General features: G+C 34.5%; 1 protein-coding gene across 1 annotated transcript in view; it reads left to right on the plus strand.

The window, feature by feature from the left end:
- The first annotated feature begins 5373 nt into the window (after window positions 1-5373).
- Window positions 5374-17166, plus strand: part of LOC119067054 (frequenin-1) — a 50113-nt gene continuing 38320 nt past the window's right edge. Inside the window, exons 1-2 of the mRNA XM_037169800.1 lie at window positions 5374-5566; window positions 11107-11562. Of these exons, the coding sequence (XP_037025695.1) occupies window positions 11499-11562 (64 nt within the window). The 5' untranslated portion in view covers window positions 5374-5566; window positions 11107-11498. The remainder of the gene's footprint in view (window positions 5567-11106; window positions 11563-17166) is intronic.

A 17166-nucleotide genomic window follows, 5' to 3' on the forward strand; every position in this document is an offset into this window, starting at 1 on the left:
AATCAACACACATTTTTACCGCTTTTGTTGGTTTTCTTCATCCAATTCGTTCCATTCATTCTACGTGTATTTCATTAGCGTTTTACATTCATTTCTCCCATTTCACACGAATTTCCTTCTCACGTTTGAAAGATCAGAAAGCGTTAGTATTTTACATGACTTGGCATGAAAAGATGAAAAGTAGAGTTTTAGTGTGAATTTGTTGTTGTTGAATTTGTTGATCCGAGGCGCAGCCGAGGTCAATAAACACACGGAAACTATATATACTACACAACAAATCTCTTCTAAATTGCTCACTGCCTTTGTGATCAAGTCAGATTTGAGCTAAACTGTCCTTTCATAACTTTCATTGACGCTACCTAGGCTTCTTTAACTGCTTGCACACGCAAAGCATATGGTGCAAATAATGAGAACTAATTCCCTTGACTGAAAGTCATGGGTCATATGGATGATAAACACCCTAAAATGTTTGTCACACAATGTTTACTACTATGATTGAAAACCTTAAATATAGAAAATTGTTGAATTCAGGAATTCGTATTTCAATTCTGTTCATATGTACATGTAAGTCAGGTCAAGTTTGTACGTAGTCATAAGATCATGTGTCAATAAACGTTCCTTCTTCTTGTTGTGACCGTCGTCAGTACAACACGTCTTTCTATTTCGCTGGTGAAAAATTCCAACAGGTTATGGAGCCCAGATTACGCAAATTAAAGTGAAATAGTAAAGCAAAGAAGCCGCAGATTGTATTAAAATTGTTTTTGAAAACCGATGGTGCGAAATTGTAAAGATTTTTCGCGATGTTTTGTTGGTGAGTTTGGCCACATAAATTGCACGTATTGCAAGTATCGAACGATGAAAAAGTGTTTTGAACGGAAAAATTGGTATCAACAATATTTCGAAGCACTGGATTCCGAGCCGGATTCATGGTTTTTTGGTTGCAGAACAGAAAAACATTGTCGATCGGTAAAAATTTTGTCCGTCAAATTGAGGTTATGTTCGGTCGCGAACACCTATCGAAAGCACATCGAATCGAACTGCAAGTGGCAATGCAATAGAAAAACAATTTTAATGATGGATCATCTGCGTGAATCGGAATGGCAGATCGAGAAAATGCTGAGGAAATCGTCATCAGAGTTTCGCATTAAGGTCCAGGATGGATGTTGCGTGAGAGGGATTCAACAGACAAAAGGGTTAAAATCTGGCGTGATTTTTAAAAGTTTTAGTCAAATGAATGAATCACGAGCAAGGATCAAGGATACGGCAATGTAAACGGTGAATTGGATTTTGGCCGCTCAGTTGCTCAATGTGGAGATTTGGCTGTTGGCATGGGAAACAAATTGTTCGATTACTGTCATCTGTGGCCTGTGGAATGGTCAAGAAGGTTGAGACAGTGGTGACAAAAATTTGTGATGCTGAAACAGAAATTTCATTGAGGATAGCCAACCGTGTGTGTTTTTTTTCAATGTTTTGGTAACATTTTTTTTCACAAAGTTTTTTTTTAGTTTTGAATCTGAATCGTAGAAATGTGTTAAATGAAAGTTATTTTTTTCGATTCAGGAAAAGTTTTTTTGTTTCAAGTTTATTGACTAGGAGAAATTCAAATTGAAATATTCATTCAGGGAGAGTGTTGAATTCAGGAATTCGTATTTCAATTCTGTTCATATGTACATGTAAGTCAGGTCAAGTTTGTACGTAGTCATAAGATCATGTGTCAATAAACGTTCCTTCTTCTTGTTGTGACCGTCGTCAGTACAACACGTCTTTCTATTTCGCTGGTGAAAAACTCTGTTTTCCAACAAAAATGTTTGTCACACTTTGATGATTCGTTGATAACACGATAACTTGAGTAATTCTCAACGGATTTCCAAAAACTTTTTTTTAATCGACGGGGAATTGAATTCCTGAGGTTAAGTTCGAAGATGGGCTGTGACGGTCGGGTGATCTTAGAGATATTCCCAAAAGAATTCTTGTCTCGTCCCTTGATAACACGATAACTCGAGTAGTTTTCAACGGATTTCCAAAAACTTTTTTTTATTTCACGGGGAATTAAATTCCTCAGGTTAAGTTCGAAGATGGGTCGTAACGGATGGGTGATCTTAGAGATATTCCCAAAAGAATTTTTGTCTTGTCGCTTGATTCCACGATAACTCGAGTAGTGTTCGATGGATTTCCAAAAACTTTTTATTAATCGACAACGAATTCAATTGATGAGGTTAAGCTCGAAGATGGGTCGTAACGGACGGGTGATCTTAGAGATATTCCCAAAAGAATTTTTGTCTTGTCGCTTGATTCCAGTTTTTTTTTAATCGACAGAGAATTAATTGCTGATGTTAAGTTCGAAGATAGGTCATAACGGACGGGTGATCTTAGAGATATTCACAAAAGAATTTTTGTCTCGTTCCTAGATATTATCGTGTTTAAGTTGAGTAATTCTTAATGGTTTTCCACAAAAGAAAATTATAAATACTAAAAAAGAAATTTTTGGGTTAAGTTCGTTAATGGAATATACTGGAATAATATTCTAGGATTTATTCCAAAGAAATTTTTGTGTAATATCTTGGTATCGATGATAAGAAAAAAATTAAAGTTTGGACGATTGTGAACTTTGCGGCCAGAGCGAAGCGAGGGCCGTAATCACACGAGTTCCATTTTTATTTAAGAGGTAAGCGAGAAATTCGCCCCTTTCCAGGGTCTGTTAGCAGACAATAAAACTTAAGAGGCATCGGTGGTTAGCTAAAATTGTAGTATTAATCAATATAATGGAAAAACTCGCACACGTTCGGAGAGACAGAGAGACAGTTGGAAAAATTGTCATCAATAGTAATAAATTAATATATAAGTTACCATTGTACTATAGCATACCAATAAATGGTGTCAAAACATGGTCTCATTCTTCCATGTTTTTATAAAAAAAACTTTACCAGCTCTAAAAAAAGTGAACAGTGTAACGAAATTTTCATAAACTGCTTAGTTTTCTCATGGTTGGGCAAACTGCTACAACCAATACCCTCTCCAGCAAACAAACTACTTTTATTAAGGTGGTAAAAGAATCAAGTAGCCTTTACATGCAAATTACAGCGTAGTTAGTCAAAATGTAGAATAGTGTTTGTAAAATACAAAGAAATAAGGTGTGAATTTGACACAGAGAATTGAGAGTTTGGTTGCTAGAGAGAGTATTGCTACAACCTAATCTGTTTTATGTTGAAAGCTAACAATTCGTGGTCGTTATTGCAGTCGTACATACTTGAAAAATGATTCTGGTGGAAAGATATGATCAAAAGACAGAGTTTAAAAATCACCCAAATGTATACTTTTCAGCAAAGCATCGATGCCTCTTAAGTACTGAAAATACGTATGAGCCATTTTGAAGTACGTGATATGATATGATATGAACGAAGTTTTTTATGTGGATTGAGAATCTGTGGTATTTAAGTAAAGGGAATAAGAATCTCTGAGCTAAATTTTGCTACTGGACGCATACCCTTGTACTTTTATATAACGTTTAGAGTGATTTTTTTTGCTCGGACTACAAAAATCTTCTTGAGAAAATTAGTCAGTCAGTCAAGGGATCTGACCCATCCAAAAGATGGGGCCTAGTTACTTATATGTCAATGGTGCCAATCGACCAAATCAAAAATAAAATTGAGTTCGTTGGTTCAATTGAATGTGGGAAGTGTGTAAGATGTAAAAGTAATGCATCCTACACCCTTAGTGTTAATATAATTGGTTATCTGTATTGAGTTTTGGGAGTATAATACGGTGAAATGTCCAAAAATAGAAAACTGTTTCACTTTTAGGGTTTTAAACTTTTTCGAAATGTATGGCAGATGGAAAGTTGGTCTTTTCGAGAAAGTCTCAGATTCTTAGGAGAAGAAGACAAAGGGAAATATGAAAAATGTTCTACTTACAAAAGAAGTGATATCGGTGGGGGTGACGCTTACACCTTCGACTCGCAAAAAGAAATGCGCCACAAATAAAAACATCTGATTAAAAACCTGGTTTATATGTTAAAAACCACAAACAGTGACGTCACAAAAACTATGTGATAGGTACCAAGCAGGGAAAAAAGTTTATGAAATTCGGTTCACCTGAGCGTGAGCTTAAGTCCCTTGCAGTGAGCCCATATCGGGCTACTCGGCCATCCAGTGAAGGTGGTTTTTTGCCCTCCAGTGAACTTTGACCGAATTTCATGATTTTTTTTGGTTTGAAATGTATTACCGAATGTAAATCATCAGTACTATTTCCGGTTTCCTAACAAAATGGCTGCCGGCGACCATATTATGTTAGACTTTTTTGACATATTTTTTAACTCTTATCAGACTTCGCTGAGATCTCTATGAGATATTTCTGAAATATTTGTTCGATTTTTGCGAGACCTTTTATGAGTTTTCTGTTAGAATTTTTTGATGCTTTTTATAATTTTATCAGACTATCAGCTGAATTACTAATTTAATTTTCTATTTTCTTAATGATGAGATAAATGAATTCCGAGTTTTAAAAAATAATAATGAAAAACTAAAGGATCTAAAATGCCTCACCAAATTGCAAAAACCTGAATTTTACCTCAGAAAAATCTCAAGAAGGAATCCAAACTAAAAATTGAGAAATGTCTTAAAAAGGCCTCAAAATCCTCACCCAAAAGTCCAAGAAAAAAAACTCAAACAGTTTTTCAAAGTACGTTACGTCTCAGCAATACGAAATCATTTTTTTAGAACTTTTTGAACTCAATTTAGGACATTTTTTGTTGGGCTGGCTAAAATGTCTGTTGAACTGAATATTACTGGTTAACAACTAAATTTTTCGAATAAGCTAATGAAACAAACGCTTAATAGCCGATATTAAAATTATGAAAATTATGTTTTGCTAACGCTACTTTCTTATACCATTAAAATTTATTAAAAAGCGAATCGGAGACATAAAAAGATTCCGTGTACATAGTGCGTACCAGTTATTTTCTAATGCGTTCAAATGGTCGTAAAAGACAGTGTATAAAAGGAAAACCAACTTGACAAAACAAAAAATTACATCTGCGCAATGCTAAAACATGTTTTCCTGGACAATTGAAAGTTTGATCAGAATTTCCCCTCAATTTTCCCATTTTTCGTTCGATTTTGTCTGTACTGCGTCGTTGGTATCAACTTGACAAAATGGTATTTATTACATCTGCGCAATGCTATACAAAAAGTTTTCCTGGACAATTGAGCTTTGATTAGGATTTCTCCAAACATTTTCTGATTCATTCTGTTGCGAGTGAATTCAAAATAAACATAATGAATTCATGTGCGGGCAGAGTGTCGATTGCGTAGAAAAGTTCTCAAGCTCATTGCTTCGACTAGCCCAGAGTACTCTTTAAAAGCTCAGTTCGCTATAAGTTCGCGTGAATTGAACACGATAATAATAATTTATACGGACAATTTTGTTATCCGTTTTTTCTTTATAGTTTTTCGAGGTGTTGTGATTTATTAATTATTCTAGAAAAACGGAATGAATTCAAGATTTTTATATTAATATCTTTGTTCAGGAAAAAAAAACCTGCTTACACGCAACCAAATGTCAGCATAAGGTTCTGTTTTATTCTACTGTCACATAGATATAATAATGAGTATTAGATAATAAGAATTTGAAATTATTTGAAAAATAAAGTTTTGCAGAGTATCGATATTTCGCCCCAATTCTTTTTAACTAATACTACAATGGCCTAACCATTTGTAAGAGCTTGGCATTACAATTCGCTATTTAATAAATATTCTCCATTTGTTGGTCAAGTTGTGCGTAACATACGATTTAATCAAAATTTAGACCTTGTCACTGTGACTCAATAATAATTTATAAAATATTATGGACGATTCTGAGTTCAACGTAATTTATTAAGCTTTTTAAATGACTATCCGATAATTTAGCGTCATCTCAATTTCACTGACTTTATAGTACAGTATCTATAGGAAAATTTGGTCCAACATCCATAACGGATACGTAAATAACTAATATCATCCTGGACGCACACTGCGTTGAATTCGTTGTGTTCGTGAGTTTAATACTTTGTATAGTGTTGCATAGTGTTGTACCGATCTCTGTTTCGTTATGCTCTTAAAACCTAAAATTGAAATGATAAGGTGGGAGATGCTGTAGGTGCAGCATATGGTGAAAGCCATGTAATAAATAAAATCGGATAGTACTAGTTTTGTAAATCAGAAAAACTACCTTTATTTGTTATTAGACTTCTAGATAATTGTACTTTATGTGACCAAAGTGTATAAATACTGAACGTAACGTAAACGCTCAGCGGATCACAAACTTTACGGAACCCAAGTTTCGGGTGAATATCACATTTGTTATGTTGAGTTTTGGCATGTGTTGCAAAACGTTGAAAACGTCCGTACACTTGTTACCGCGTTAACTCGATAAATATAGTTTTCGGGTTTTCCAAAGGTATTAATCTTATTTATCCCGCAACAAGGGAATACACAAATTTACACTTAGTTTACACAGCGGTTGCAATGACGGCGCTGCAGTCACACTTATAAAGTGTGATTATAGGGTGGCTAAACTTAACTTTGGTTTTAACTACTTTTTAGCTTGGTTTTTAATTATTATATTAGGCTTCCAAATTGAGAGTATTTTTATGTCATGAACCGTTTGAATTTGAAAAAAGATGTTTTGTATCGGTGAACAATATAGGAAAACATTGAGTATACGTCTCAACAATCGAAAGTACATAAAACATAGTTGCACGTTTAGCTGCCCTACGTCCATTATCGCTTCTATTGTCTTCTAAACTTATTGTCAGGACATGACATGTATCGGAAGTTTGTTTATGTGTCTCATCGAAAATGCTCCTCAGCAAATCTATTTGAAAATTAAATTCAACGACAAAATAGATCCAAATGTTGCAATAATTGTGAATAATAGTGAAATTAATGTGATTTTGTTTCCTCATAATAAAGTAATTTGCATCAGTTCGCTGTAAAGAATAGTGCTAGTGCATCATTAAAAAATCTTGTCGCTTAAGAATGATGAAAAAGTTGCTGGACGTAGGTAGTAGCTACAACTATGCTTTGCAGGATGTAGAATAAAAACTAGTGAAAACCATTTGAAGTCCTCATCATTTCGTTCCGCTTCAACTAAGGTTTTTTTTCCAAAGAAACGAAAGTTCGCACGCAGATTCGGAACAACTAATTCCTTTTCGTCAAAATACAATTTGGCATAGTAAATAAATTCAACTCAAAATAAAAGTGGAGCTCAATCATTAAAACGGAAACTGGTTAGGGATAAAATTTTGGATCTCCTCCAGCGAGGCACTTTTCGGAATACTGGCCTTGACGGAAATTGCATTTCCGCGCTGAATAGCAAGCTATACGTTGATGTAGATAGTGTCTTGTGTTCGACCCACCCGTTAATCTTATCATGCCGGAATCATTCTATTGAGTAAATTAATCGCCTCTTTCGAATGGACCGAATGTCTCAACTGCAACGGCGACGAAATGGTAATTCGTCTTGATTTTGGCGTACTTGGAGTGCTTTTGGACCACAGCTCTTTCCGAAGCCATATTCATCACAAACCAGGTGGTTCAAGCAGCGATGGTGTGTCAGGCCACATGCACATTCGAAAGGATGGCAAATTTTTGATCCGAGACACAAGCCAATGCAAACACGCACTGTGTCGTAGTTTAAAAACATGCCGATGTTTGGGCTTGGAACAACGTTCAGCCATGCTTCTGACATTTTGTTTTGGAGACGGGCAAAACGTATGATCATTTTCTAAAAAAAAAAATGGGCCTAAGGAACGTTGCGTTTTTCGACAAAGAAAACTTCTGGAAGATCCACTCCATTCACTCGTACTAAGAAATATCTCGGTGGAAAAAAATAAACTGAATAGTAGGAGGCCTTCTTATTTACGTCAAAGAAGCTGAGTTTATGTTAGCCTAGTGTCAATGCTCTTTACCATGCATTGTTTCATCTAGACATCTTTTATCTTTCTTCGCCGTAGATATTTTTGTGAACTGTTAGTTTGTGCGTTATCATGTAATTAACCAAAAAGATTTCCAAAAATTTGCGTGTAATGTTGTTATGCGACCTAAGTTTAAAATCGTGGCTTCATTAGTGATGAATTAGTAAGAAACATAAACAAACTTCTGATACATATTATGAAAACTGCACAATATGTTTTTGAGAACAATAGAAGCGATGACGAACGTAGGGCGGTAAAGATAGACTATGTTGTAAGTTCTTTTGATCGTTGAGACGTACTGAATGTTTTCCTATATTGTTCACTGATACAAAACATCTTTTTTTTTAATTCAAACGGTTCAGATGACATAAAAATACTCTCAATTTGGAAGCCTAATGTAACAATTAAAAACCAAGCTAAAAAGTAGCTAAAACCGAGGGGTGACGCACTTCCATTTAATCCATTTAATCCATTAAATCCATTTAATCCAAAAAAATTTTTTTAGTTTTACCGAAATAATTAGGCTACCCACCTGAAAAATTTGTAAAGTAATTGCGAAAAATAGATTTGCACGATCCCCAGCTCGTTTAAGTACCCGTGAGGTATAGGAAATTTTTTTTTGTTAAAAATGGTATTAAATTTATTTAATCCATTTAATCCACTTTACACTAAAAACTCCTAAATGTGGATTTTTTCATTGTAGTTTGAGTTGTAGTACGTGGTTCGATCAAAATCAACAATTTTTAAGACTTTTACAGTATTTGGTAAAATGAACTTTTTTCCTATTTAATCCATTTAATCCAATTTTTAATCCATTTAATTCATTAAATCCATTTAATCCATTTAATACCATTTAATCCATTTAATCTAGAAGTGAGTCACCCCTCGGCTAAAACCAAAGTTAAGTTTAGCCACCCTACAATCACATTTTGAAAGCGTGACTCCTGTGTAAACTAAATTTAAATTTGGGGATTCCATTGTGGTGGGATAAAGTATGGGTTATATAAGATTAATGACTTTGGAAAACCCGAAAACTATATTTTCTTTCAGGCGGACCAAAAACGTCACGTTCTCTCACCAAAACAACAACTTTTTCTCTCACTATTGCTCTCACTTTTCGTTCCCAATCATGTCACTTTTTGTGTCCAGTTGTGTAATCACGTCACTTTTCGTTCCCAGTTATGTCAACTTCATTAAGCAATTTGTTAAATTTTATTTTGTTTCTGTACGAAATTTCAAACTAAACGTGGAAACAGTTTCGGATTTAATTTTTTATGAAGAATTCAGTTAACTTGCGAAAAATTGATTAGAAAACTTTGATTGATACAGTAAGAAATATGAGAACTGTGATCACAGTGTCCAGCCCAGTAAACAAAATATTCAATTCAAGTTTGTTGTTATGGTTTGTTCTGAATGTTTTCGGTCAAATGAAAAATGGTTCGCTGCGCTCCGCTCCATCTTAGGACGCTTTCACCACCTGGGTCAAAAACGCATCTTTTTGGTCCTAGTAACATAATATACTATTCTTCGACTATATCGGTAGAGTAATTAAATTCTGAAATTCTGGTCTAATAAATAATCTAGAAGTACTTCCCATAAGAGTTTTTGTTTGTTTTATTGATAACACGATCACTCTAGTAATTCTCAGAGCTTCCAAAATCGTAGATGTGAAAATATTGTCTTGTAACTTCATTCGGTCTTAGTTCAGAAAAGCGAGGTTGGAAGCTGAGTTTAAGCATGGAGTTACATAATGGATTAAGTGTTTTCTGATTTATATTTTGTATATATTCTCCACTAAGAGCATTGAAGGCTGTACATGTTTCGATTTAAATTTATTAAATATTGTTGTCAATCAAGTAAATGTTTAATCCCGCATAAATCAATGAATTTCATAAAAATCAAAACGAGAAAAAAAAATCAAGTAGGCCTCACCTTTTGGGCGGGTCAGGTCACTGGTTAATTTTTTCAGTTGTATTCATAAAAACTTGCCAAATTTAGTACATTAATATATTAATGACTCCACGCAAATGACAGTAAAATTTGACAAAAAAAATCTTTGCAAATCATCGAGCGTAAGATGAAATAATTTTTTGACCACTTTTTGAGTTGTCAATTTTCTTATAATTTCAATTTCAATTTCATTTATTTCCAAAAAAAACTTCTTAAATTAAACACACAGCGTAGCTCCAGTATGCGTTACAATTCTAAGGAGCTACAACAATAAATTTTCATGATTTTCAATCTACCGTAAATCATAAATAAAATATGAGTCGTGTGGATTACGGCCCTCGCTTCGCTCTGGCCGTAAAGTTCCCACACATATGAGATGTCTATTATTCTGTTTGATTGCCTTTTTGTTACATCATATTTCATCAAAGTAATCTTTTTAAATTGAGGCTGTGATCAACAGTGTAAAGTCCCGTTGTTCTGAGATAGCTTCCAGATCCTTAGTCCCACATAGCTTAATTTATTCAAGAGGCAGGCAAGAAATATTTCATATTTTCAGCGCTATTTAGTAGATTCACATTTATTGGGAGTAAAACATCGTTCGCTGAACCTTCAACTCATAGTTCTCTTTGTTTATTCAGAAAATTAAATTAAATTTGAGTTCTTTTTTGAGTGAAAATAAAAGAGATGAACAATTAATGATGTAGCAAATAGACCATTCTTGTTTCGCTTTTTCATCTGACTATAATTTTGTGATCTTAAAAACACCAGAAACTTAAAAATGGTAAGAAAGCTAGGACAGCAATTATTGAAAAATTTAGTCAGTCAAGGGACCGGACCCACCCAAGAGGTGGGCCTAGTAAACAATTTCTGGAAATATTAAAAAAGTTCTTATATCAAAAGTCGATTGCTGTTTTTTATGTACAGTCGAACAGAAATTGAAACGAAATCATCTACCATTTGTTGTGCAACTTTTTTTTAATACAAAAAGTTCAATTTTTGCGTATCGGAACTTTGACCGTCATCCTTTTTGATAGCAATACTTTTTGTAGCTGGAATATATAGGCCTCTGTCACTCGTTCCTCTTACAAAAGTTTATTATTTAGTGATTAATTTATCATAATCATACTCAGGTATTTTAGAAGTCATATTTAATAATCTACTATTAACATATTGTTATTAACCCCCTTTCTCTAATTACGTTTTAGGTCAAGTGACAATAATAAAACTGAAGCCAAGCAATATTTTGGAGACACATTGACTTTTCATAAACCTTAGATGTTGTTGTGCATCTTGAGTTCAATATAAAAAACCTTGCCTCATCATCTTCATTACTACAGTTGCCAATGGAAAAACACCAAATATTAAACTTGAGTACTAATTTCCCGCTATAAACGTGTTTTCGTAACATATAAAGGATTATACTTGCTGATTAATAATAGAAAACGGTTTATGTAATCGTGGTGCTATCAAGTGTAATAAGTGTTGAATGTAAAGTTGTTTTTTGAAACATTATCGAAATATTTCAGTTTTTGCTAGTGCTACAAGAAACATTCACCAATCGTAAAAGTGTTGAAAATAATTGATAAGAATACGAAACATGGGCAAGAAAAATTCAAAACTAAAGCAGGATACAATCGATCGTTTAACAACCGACACATACTGTGAGTGTTTGATGTAAATTTAATGCTTTTATTAATTTGTTATTTGTATTTGTACGTAGGCGGAAATTTGAAGTGTTAACCTAATAGTAACCAGGCGCGCCGACTTTCAGTTTCCCAAAAAAAAAAATCAGAAAACAGCAAGAACGTTTAAAGTTTCTCTGTGTTGCCCACATTGCAATGTCAAACATATGTCCACGGTCTTTAATTTGTGCTAGGTGAAGTCCTTTTTCACCAAGCGATCAGCATAGCCTCCCAATTAAAATATCTTTACACTCGCCAAACCATGAAAACACTGAATATCACGCGTCAAAAGTTATCGGAAACGGAAACATACATACTTATGCGAAAATTATTCTCTCTGAATACGAATTCACACATATACTGTAATTTCGTGGTGATGCAAAGTGATGCAAATAAAATTGTGAACAATGTGTAGCAACGTATAAAAAACAAAAACCAAAACCCACCAGAAACCGGTGGCGATCCACTTGTCAACGGACAATACGTAAACAAATTCCTTAATCTGTCGATTTGTTGCCTTTGACTGTATATCAAGTCAAAAGTAGATTATGCACCTCTGTCCAAAATGTTTATTTTGACGATTTTTAAGGTAACCGAGCTAAAGGCCTGGTACATTGTTCAAATCGTCAAAATAAATATATTGGTGTCCAAGACTTGGACAGAGGTGATTACGCTATTTTATCTGCCGAGAACAGATAAATAAAGCCTTAGAGAGATAAATGCGAGATTTTCGTTCTGGGAAGATAATATATTATTAATCGGTAGGCCCTAGCGTAACGATCATTTTACCCTAATATGTGTGCTTCTAAATGGTCCGGATGGATCCAAAAAAATCGTTTGAAATTAAATTAATTTTTTCGCTAATGCGTAACACTCCTCTTCGGATCTTTCATCGCAACGTTCACTAAATATATCTTGCGAGGGTTCGCACTCCTCTTTCCCGAAAGGATGCGGCACTAACTTAAACGTTGTTAATCCGGAGATGTCCAATTCACTGTTGAATCCAATGCTTTGTTCCGTTCCGTTAGAAAATATTTCAATCAAAGCCAAAGCCTCCGAGGTAACGGAATGGTTTCATGTATTCGCTTACGGTTGGCTTCATTCGTTTGTAATTTGAGATAATTGTACACAAAAATACACAAAAACTGTTATTAAAATTTTTAATATTACTGCTCAAAGACTTCCGAACGCTCGTACGATCAGTTATATTAAGCACAAACAATCGAAACAAAAATTTCATCGTTAAACAAAATGGCGGTCTCTCTGTAACATGGTTTTTTTGTTACGGTTTTGTTGAAGTTTCTCTTAAGAGTAAACAAAAATTTCATCGTTAAATAAAATGGCGGACAACACTTTTCTCTGTGTAACAGGTTTTTTGTTAAGTTTATTTTCTCTCAAAAATTTGGCAGGTTCACAAGCATTAGTAGTGTTTTCGTCGCGCTAGTCTCTGCAGTTTTTCCAGTGTTTTAACTGCAGATGCAACTTTTAACGTCGACCACCAAACTAAGCTGCAATAGCAGGAAAGGGACACACCACAGCAGTGTAGATCCAGTGAACTGCTTTTTCCCCAGCTTTTTCCAAATGCATTTCTACAGAACCAGAAAATTCTTATTGACTTGTTTACTTTGTCGGTAAGATGGTGGTGGTATTTGAACTTATCGACCAGGTTCAAGCTTATTCCTAACAGTTTAATGTGTGCTACTGCCTCCGTAGCGTGTTCGCTTCTTTCGCTGAAAAGGATCAGGCCAGTTATAGTGGGATTGACACTAAGCTTGTTTGCAACGCACCACGATTCAACAGTTTGTTTGATATGTTTAGAACAGAGCAGAGGGGTGTTGTCATCCGAGACCGAGTAGCCTTGTGTGAATAAACCATTGTCATTCAACTTCCTCAGGAATAGTACGACAACTATATACCAAAAGATGCATGACAAAATTCATCCTTTGATGACTCCAAGACTGACTCTGGTACCACAAACAGTGGCCTCAACAATTCTACTCTTTAACATCGCGAAAATCCAATTACAACCGTCGGACCCGTTCTTTTGACTTAACTGCGTTAACAATGCCAAGTGCGTCTAGAGCTACTTGACCTAAATTCAACGTATTTTCTATTTTGGATGCGAGTTCGTACAGAGCTAAGTATGTTGACTTACCTGATTTAGCACCTCGTTCCTCATATAGGTGACGACCTTAGTACAAGGACCTAAATTTGAAACTTCTGAAACAACATTCTATACGGTATTCAATTACTTTTCAAATAAAATCAAAATTAGGCGCAAGTCCTCTACTACAAATTTTCAAAAAAAAACTTTTGTTGCTAAAACTTTGGCGTGAATTGATTTTATTTCGGTTTTTTTAACTGATTAAGCCCTATATATTAGGCAATAAAGTAAAAAAAATTGTCATTATTTGAGCTAATCCGACAACCTGAATATTAATTAGATCAACTAAATTTGTATCAAAACATGAAACAAATTCCACCCATGGAGTGGCTTCTATTCTTAACAAAAATTGCCCCCTATGATTCAGGAGAAACAGGAGAAAGGCTTAAATAGAAACTTAACTAAGGAATAATTCAACAAATAACGAAATCAATCAGAGTATATAAAAAATCTCGGCCAACCGTCGGAATTTATCTTCTCTAAACGTACCCATAACGCAACGCAAGCTGCATTTGCTCTGTTCAACATGCTCGCCTATTTAAAGCTTAATTTTTGGTAGTTGACTACCAAACTGGTAGTTGACGACCATGTTGATACAGATGTGGAAGAGATGTTTACTGTTTGAGAGCTGCACACCGACTGATGAAATTATTTAGGCTGCTTGCCTATTTATAATTCGATAATGTGGTAGTTGACTACCAAATTGGTGAAAGTTGGTGGAGATGTTTATTGTTCAACATCTGGATATCGACTAATGAAACTATTCTTCCTGCTTGCCTCCAGAAAAAATCGAGAAAAAGAAAAAAGACCTCACCAGGCTTTAGCCGGTCTATTCTTGTTTAAGTAGATACAAGGACTTGCGTCACACTTTCACCCTTCAGGGTTTTTTAACTGATAGAATTTTACAATTTATATGCAAAAAACACTAAGGGCTTAGTAGCCTTTCATTCACGGTCCACTCACCAAATTTTAATTTTAAAAAAATAATCCTTGATTGGTGCCTGCAATACCTATCGTTTGACTTCACAATTTCAATTACCTTTCAGGGAATTTTTTTCTATTTTTCTATTTCTATTTCTATTTTTCGATTTACGCAAGTCCCAAAAAAATTATTTTTCAAAATGTTTCCCTACACTTTATAGTTATATTTGTTGATTTTAGTAATCTAGTTCACTAGTTATAATTAAATTGATTGTAAGACCATAGTACACGACTTCACTGTGTTTGTAAGTCTCAAGGAATAAAGACGTTTTACTATAATCTGCAGTTTTTATTCGTTAAACTGATACCGAAACCTGGTAAACTAATAGTATTGATTTTTCGCGCAGGTTTTTTAATTAATTATTCATTTTTAATACACCATGAATGAACTAATTAATTAGAACAGTCAGACATCGATTTTAGGGGGTGCCGGTGAACTAGACTAATATCAGTATGTGTAGCAACCTTTTCAAAAAATCATCATGTGCGCTTGTCAGTATTAAAGCATTTTAGTATTAGATACATAATCAGCAAATACATTGAAAATATCGACGAATACAAGAAACAGAAATTTAATAATTTTCTTGTGATACTCATATTATACGAAACTTCACATTAAATATACGAAATGTAGGCACTAAACCAAATTTATTGTGATAATAAAATCCCTAAAAATAAAACTAGTTTATATGTCCGTGATGGGTAGCAAAGAAAATCTACATAAACATAATAAAATGAAAGCCGAAAAACAACCAAATAAACAGCAAAAAAAAATTAGAAATTGAAGCTCTGATAATACTTGATGAAGGACAGAAAGTAATGGTTGATATGAAAATACAAAATCCACAAAAAAGGAAGAATTCTTCCAAAAACTACACGCCGCATAAATTACGCATGCACGAAAATTGAAATACTTATCTAGTAATGCTTGCCGCAAGAACACTTCAACAGAGGCAGTCGACGCAGTTGTGGTGAGTCGTGAGTGTCAACTTCCAAAACATCTGACGACGTTTCATTGGTGTAGAATAAAGATTAAAAGTCCAGTTTGAGTGTGAATTTTATTGATCCAAGATCTTTACATTTTAAACAGGGGTTATTGAATGAATTTTATATGTTAGGAAAACTGAAAATGTATGAAGTCGGATGTAATAAAAGGTTTCTGAAACAATTACAAGTAATTAACTACTCAAATGAATTATCAATTTATCGTGTTGAACTCGATTTTGTCGATACCAAAATTCAAGATAACCAGCAGCATTTAATATCATCTCTGTATGGTTCGATTTTGGTAGCTATCTAGCAATATCGCACATATTGTTTACAACGTTTGAAGGCCTAAAATCACTCAGTGTTCCTTGCATTTTCTGTATTCTTTATATGGTAATTAGTCATTAGTAATAAATAATTTCCACATAATGAAATTCGCAAGGCGCACTGAATGATTTTGGGCCTCCACCAAACGTTGTAAAGAATCGGTGGGATATCGCTAGAGAGCTGCCTTGGTAGCGACCAAAATTCAAGATAACAAGCAGAGTGTAATTCATTCACCAGCAGAACTCTGAGAATATAGAATGAACGACAAAAATTTAGAGTGAAAGATGAGAGTATAGAATGAACAGATGAAATGAACTCTTAAAAGGCAGATTATTGTCTCGCTGTTCTCTGTAATTTTGGTCTAACTTTTATCACATCATTTTTATCGAAAACTTATTATTCGAAAAACCGTTGTACAACTAAAAAGTTACAGAAACTTGGTTATAATTGGTTATAAAACGGATTTACAATTCCCGTACATTCTGTCTGGTATTCGAAATAAAACGAAATTTTGATGTACATTCAGTTCATCAAATCTTGTCCTTTTTTATTTCTCGTGTTTTTATTCATCTATAATTTATTAACATTTTCTTAGTTTTAATTTTTTTAATGCTGGGTTTGAACTGGGGACCTCTTGATCTCGGAGCGGCGCTACAACCAATGTTACTATTAAGAGTGATATCGCGAAATCTTCGAACAACTTTGGGACAAGGGGTCACGGATATTATTGACTTATAGCTCATTCGATTCGATGAACTGTTGCGAGTAAAACGTGGTACTACGTTTGGTGTCCTATGTTTTGTTGTCGACGCTCGAGGTCATGAAGTAAGGGTCTGCCAAAAGGGGCCCAAAATCGTTTTCTCGCGATCAGTCGAGTAAAACAATTTTGGGAAAAAACTATTTTAGTTAGGCTTGTAGGCCTTGAAGAGGTGCACATTTTGAGTATACACACCAGCAGGTTCATGTTGACCTATTGATGATATCAATCAGTTTAGGTGAAAAAATAGGTGATTTTCCCAAGTCCCTGACCGGCTGCAGTGACATAAGTCTGAGACATGGTATGTATGGTGAGAGAGCCTAGCCTCTGTAGTACCATAACATGTAAAAAAATCCTTGGATAAGTT

Source organism: Bradysia coprophila (genome assembly GCF_014529535.1).
Source record: "Bradysia coprophila strain Holo2 chromosome X unlocalized genomic scaffold, BU_Bcop_v1 contig_117, whole genome shotgun sequence".
Classification (NCBI taxonomy): domain Eukaryota; kingdom Metazoa; phylum Arthropoda; class Insecta; order Diptera; family Sciaridae; genus Bradysia; species Bradysia coprophila.